The sequence below is a fragment of the Benincasa hispida genome, chromosome 10, assembly GCF_009727055.1.
Source record: "Benincasa hispida cultivar B227 chromosome 10, ASM972705v1, whole genome shotgun sequence".
Classification (NCBI taxonomy): Eukaryota; Viridiplantae; Streptophyta; class Magnoliopsida; order Cucurbitales; family Cucurbitaceae; genus Benincasa; species Benincasa hispida.
Window position 1 is genome coordinate 36,476,332 of NC_052358.1, and position 6,316 is coordinate 36,482,647.

Sequence of the window (6,316 nt, forward strand, 5' to 3'; positions counted from 1 at the left end):
TGTATGTCTCCACATACATGCTTAAGTTACAATGACAACCAGGGGTCTTAGTTTATTGGTTTGTGGTAAAGCAAATAAAACATCCAATATTCATAGACACAAGTGAAGAAAATATCATATATTATACATCACAAACGTTTGTTCAAAACTGTGTTTACAAACTACAAGACACGAGAGTTTATGGCATTATCTCCAACAGAAAGAACTATGGTTTATATGTTTCATATGATGAAATATTAAAACTATAGGTTATAAATATAATATGATAAGTTTTTTATCATATTTATTTATAATATATTAATTATATGATAATTAATTCTTTTTCTCTAATAACCGAATTGAATGGGAGGTTATTGGAAGTTTTATGGTAAGTGTGAGATAAAAGAAAAATTGTTTTCCAAAATTAGTCGGATGATTCATTCGGAAAATCTCACGAGAAAAAGGCTATCAAGTAAAAAAGTGTTTTTACTAAGCGATAGCGTTGAGAGCATAGACAATCAAGCTAAGAGTTGACTATACGATAGTTACTCGTTGATCATTGCTACACGACCGAGTAGCAAAGTCTATACGATAGGCTTTTGTTTTCTAAACGATCGAGTACATCGTCTATACGATTGACAGTCTTCATCTTCCACTTACTCGATTGTCTACTCGATCGTATACCTCATGTTTTCGACAATCCAAGATCATACCAAGGTAATACTTGTGGTGGTGTTTCTATTCAGTTCGTGGATCGAGTTGTACTCGATTGCAGTCGAGGCTCATTCAGACGTTCGCGAAGGTAGTGTTCTGTTCGTTGCGTTCGAATGCTGCTTTAGACGCATTGAAAACTGATCGAGGGATACTTGAAGAAGATTTCTTCAAAGGTTTGCATACTCTATCCCTTGTATCTTTATTATTAAGTTGCATGCTTTAATTTATGATTATGCATAATCTATTTGTTACCGGTTAGACTGTGATTGTTGTGTTAATTCTGAATGAGATTTGGAACAATCCACTTCCGCTGCTCATGGAGATTTTTGTTTAGATTTGCTTCACCCTACGCATTAGCTGTTGGTAGCCTAATGTATGCGATGTAATGTACACAACCTGACTTCTGCTATGAAATGGAGATAGTCAATAGACATCAATCAAATCCAGGATTCGTTCACTAGATTGCCGTTAAATACATCCTGGATTATCTTTGGAGAACGAGGGACTACATGCTACTGTATAATTCTAAAGATTTGATTCTTACTGGATACATAAACTTTGATTTCTAGACTGATAAGAATTCTAGGAAATCCACTTCAAGATCAGTTTTTACTCTTAATGGAGGGGCTATAGTCTGCTGAAGCACCAAGTAGAGGTGCATTGGTGACTCCACTATGGAGGCTAAGTATTATCAGCTAGTGAAGCTGCCAAGGAAGTTGTGTGACTTAGGAAATTCTTGACTGATTTGGAAGTGGTTCTAGATATGTCAAAGGTCATCACTCTTTATTGTGACAATGGTAGTGTTATGGCTAATTCCTGAGATCCTAGGAGTCACAAATGCGGAAAGCACGTAAAGTGAAAGTTTCATCTCATTTGAGAGATTGTGCATCTAGGGGATGTGATCATCACGTAGATAGTTTTGACGTACAATGTTGCTGATCCATTTATGAAGGCTTTCTCAGCTAAGGTGTTTGGGGGGTCACCTATAAAGTATGGGTCTACGAGACATGCTGCTTCTAGTCAAGGGCAAGTGGGAGATTTTATACTAGGTGCGTTTTATGCCTTAGTTTATTGTTTTGTGTGCTTTTGTATTAGTATGACTTTTATGATGTACATCCTAGTAGCTTTAGGATAAGTGGGAGATTATTGAGGTTGATGTTCTAAATCTTGTGGGTTCTGTAGGTTGTAATTGTATTGTACAAAAAATTTATTTTTTTGATAAAATCTAAGGTATTTTATTCGACATTTAGTAGCACTAACCTACAAAACCAATAAACAAACATCTAAGGTTATCTTCTATAGCTTAAACATGTATGTAGAGGCATACAGGTGGATTGTATTTAAGTGATAACCTAAACGGTTTGTAGTAGATTGATAAGGTTGGGTACTTTATGTTGGTGACACTATGAATATGACCCACTTTGTAAGAGATGACAACTATTTTCAATGGTGTGATACCTTTTAAGTGAAACCAAAAGTAAAACCATGAGAGTGTATGCACAAAGTGGACAATACCATGCCATCGTGGAGATATCTAGAGGTCCGATTTCCTAACAATAAAAATGGAGAGAAGAAGAGGGCAAAACAAATGAAGGGTATTTAGGTAATGTTAGATTTTATTTTACTTTTATTTTTATTCTGGCTTCTATACAATTATCTCAAGACTAAGAGACTAACGCTAAGTATCATCTTGTATCTCAAATAAAATAAATATTTTAGAAAATAAACCAAGCATTCAAATTTCATTACTTTTGTCCTGTGTTATAGTTTTATTTCATATATTTCATCTTTCATAAATGTTCATCTCCCCCTTTCGGTACAAAACCTTTGACATCGGGAAAATGAACATTGTTTTTTAGGACAAACACTATAATAGATAGAACAATGCATACATGTTCATGCAATTTCAAACACCACGTTTGCATGATCTTTATTCGTCATCCTTTAGCCGACAATGTCAGATACAAACTTTTCAAGATGGCGGTGAGAAGAGCCACCGTTCTCCACCGCCTTTTTGGCCGCCTCCTTCAACTCTGCCGCCCTCTTCGCCATTGCCTCCGCCGCGGGGCCTTCCGTGATCTCTCTAATGCATCTCTCCACCTCTTCTGAACTAACAATTCCGTCATCTCTCTTTCTCAGCCTCACTCCCATCTTGAAAACATCCGTCAATAATTTGGCATTCGTCGGTTGATCCGTCCACTCGGGAAACGCTATCACTGGAACACCTGTGACCACCGTCTCTAACGTCGAGTTCCACCCACAATGAGTCAGGAAGCAACCAACAGCTTTGTGCTTTAGAACCTTTGGTTAAGAATATGCAAAGTAAGATAACACAAGTTATTTACTCTTTTAAGACAGGTTGGGAAATGATTCTGAAATAGTTAAATTTACTTTTTTTATTTAAATATGTAATTATTTAAAATCAATTTTGTTGATATAAAAATTATATTTAAATATATAAAATTAAGTATTATATTATTTTGTAATGATTAAAATATATTTAAGAGTGATTTTTAATATGACAAATGTACTCATAAATATAAATTTAGAATCTATTTGGATTGGATAGAGAAAAAATGTTTTTTACAAAAATTATTTTTATCTAAACTCGTTTGATAAATATTATTTAATTTTTTTCAAAATAACTTATTTTTTAATTTAAATGCTTTAAAGAGTTAACTCAAACACACTCTTAAACTTTTGATTTAAAGAGTAATTCAGACTCATTCGTCATATTATTTTGGTTGTTTTTCCTCATTTATTATTTTTCCTTTTTTTTATTCTTTTTTTCAGGAAAAAACAGTCTTATTTGGCAACTGTTATGTAATTATGTTTTTAAATTGAGAAGAAAACAAACCTAGGCTTAGCTTTTAGTTCTTTCCTTTTTACGTTTTTTTTTTTAATTGAAAATAAGAAACCAAAACGTGTATTCTGTTCTTTTTTTTCTACTGATTTTAAAGTAAAAAAAAATCAAATGCTAGGCATGAAATTATTTTTTTTCAAAACACAAATAATGAAAGTAATTTTTGTAGCAAATCATTTTAAATGACAAAATTGTTGAAACTATTTACAAATAATAACAAAATATCACACTTTATTTGTAATAAACCGTAATAGATTATTATTTGTGTCTATCATGACACAGATAAATACAAATAGTAGTCTATTATTATTCGTCGCAAACATAAATAGACACAAATAGTAAACTATCGTGGTCTATTACAAATAGACGATGATATTTTACTATATTTATAAATATTTTGATTATTTTTTAATATTTAAAAACAACCCTAATTATGCTTATCATGCCGGATAATGAAATTAATGACAAAATAATTTTATTGATCTCATGCACATACAAGTAATAGAACTACGTGGCATGGCAACCGCCAATAATTTCTCAATAAGGCTCTTAAAAGAGAAGAAATATTCAGGTAGATTATTTGCTACACTTTAAAAAAAAAAAAAAAATTATCACATGATAAATTGCAATTCAACAATTGAATGAACTACGTAAAAATAGATTTAATCTTTTTCTTTAAAAACCCAGAAAAGTTATTTAGATTTGGAGAAGGTTAAAATTTAGTTAGAATGATTTGTAACTAGAATTTAGTTCTATAGTTTGATAAAATTCTTATATATAGTCTCTATAATAGGAATTATTTTATAGGAACTATAAAAACTATATATGAAATTGATCAAACAACCGACACTAATACCCCATTTGAATTTTTGACACTTCTTTTATCTCCAGATATTTTATACTTTTTTTTCTATCTCTTATCAATTGTTTAAAAGATCAAGTCGAATTTTGAAAATTACAAAAAAATAAAAAAGTTTTTTAATTTCTTTTTTTAATAATTCAACTTTCGAATTTAAGAAAGATGCAAATTAAAAAACAGATGAAACGTTTTGCATGTTAGAGAACAAACCTGTTCTTGAGAACACCAATTGACGACAAGCCCTCGCTCACCAACAGCATCAAGAAAGCCAGTCGGCAACTCAACAGCAGAACCAGCAGTACGTTTAAATACCCAAAGAAAGGCCTTCCCACTCTTCAACAACCCCATAGCAATATTCTCAACTTGCTGTTGTCCCAATACAATTATACTCCCAAACGACACATAAACAACCGATCCCAATTCCTTCCCATCTAACCATTTCAAGCAACTCTCATCCGCCTTCCACATATCCACACTCACCCCACTCTCCTCCTTCTTCCCCAGCAAAAACCCCGACACCAACGGCCCAACCGTCGTAATCATAGGCCGAACCCCATCCCCCGCCATCACCTCCAAAACCTCCTCCTCCAACTCCTCAAAAGAAGTCCCCAATACCCACTTCACATCCAACAAGTAAGTGAAAAACTCCGACAAAAGCTTCTGGAAACATAAATGAATATTGGGGAGAATGAACGAAGGAAGGTCTTGTAACTCCATTAATGGATGCCCCGGTAATTCGAGCGGTTGGTTCGGGTTTTGCAAGATGGAGAAATCATTGAGTTTGTTGAAGAAACGGTAGTAGATTGAGTAGAGAGCACAAGGTTGGATCCAAAGCACAGCGCAAGGGATGTTGTGTTCTTTTGCTACTGGGATGAACCATGGTACGAACTGGTGGAGGATTAAGCATGAGAATTTCGTGTGTTGGGATAGTTCGGTTGTAAGGTTTGAGAAATTCTCCCGCCCTTTGGTTCTTAATGTCTCCAACCAATGGTCGTAGTTGCTTTCCCGATCGAACTCGACATCGAGTCCATCTGAGAAGAACTCGAGTTTGATCGAAGGGTTTGCAGCCACCGCTGCGTGCTTCAGCATGCGGTGGCGGCCGAGCTCGGTGGTGGCGATGGTGACCAGAATGCCCTTTGAGATTAAGCATGTGGCGAATTTGAGAAGAGGGTTTAGATGACCTTGTAAGGCAGCTGAGACCATAAGAACATGGGTGTTTTGATTTTGATTTACCACCATTTTTTTTCTTTGTTATGGGGTTTGAAGGTTAAGGAATGATGATGGGTTTATATAGAGTTTATTATTATTATTATAATAATAATAATTTTAATTTTAGTTTAATTTATTTTGTTTTATACAAAACAAATTAAAATATCTTGTGGTTTTTAGAAGTTTCAATGGTTAGGGTTAAAAGTGCAATTTTAAATGTTGCGTTTGGTTATAACGTTCCTACTTTTTGTTTCTGTCGTTTTTAATTTTAGTTTTTTAGTTTGACAATTGTTTGGTAAGTGATTTTTTTCTCTCTCTCTCTTTTCACAAATATTTTCAAAATTGTGTATAAATGTTTCATGCATAATCAAATTTTCTGGTTTTCTTCTTACTTTTTTGTTTCCAGTTTTTTCCATAACGTAAATAAAAGTTTTGTATTATCTTTTTAATTTCAGAAATGCAGCAGACATGTTTTGGAAAAAAAAAACGGTTTTCAAATATAAAAAATAAATCAAAATATTTATAAATATAATAAAATTTCACTGTTTATTTGCGATAGATCGTAATAGACTGCGATAGACTACTATATATATCTATCTGTATTATGATAGACATAAATAATATTCTATTGTGATGATAGACAACAATATTTTACTATTATTTGTAAATATTTTCAACAATTTTGTTCTATA

At 33.1% G+C, this 6,316-nt stretch overlaps 1 protein-coding gene across 1 annotated transcript; it reads right to left on the bottom strand.

Annotated features, from left to right (window-relative positions):
- Positions 1-2,427: 2,427 nt before the first annotated feature.
- LOC120088889 (UDP-glycosyltransferase 84B2-like) lies at positions 2,428-5,656 on the bottom strand. The gene is made up of 2 exons (XM_039046329.1): positions 4,626-5,656; positions 2,428-2,994 (listed from the first exon to the last, which is right to left on the bottom strand). Exons 1-2 carry the CDS (start codon positions 5,652-5,654, stop codon positions 2,638-2,640), a joined length of 1,386 nt encoding a protein of 461 aa, XP_038902257.1. The 5' UTR covers positions 5,655-5,656; the 3' UTR covers positions 2,428-2,637.
- Positions 5,657-6,316: the final 660 nt, after the last annotated feature.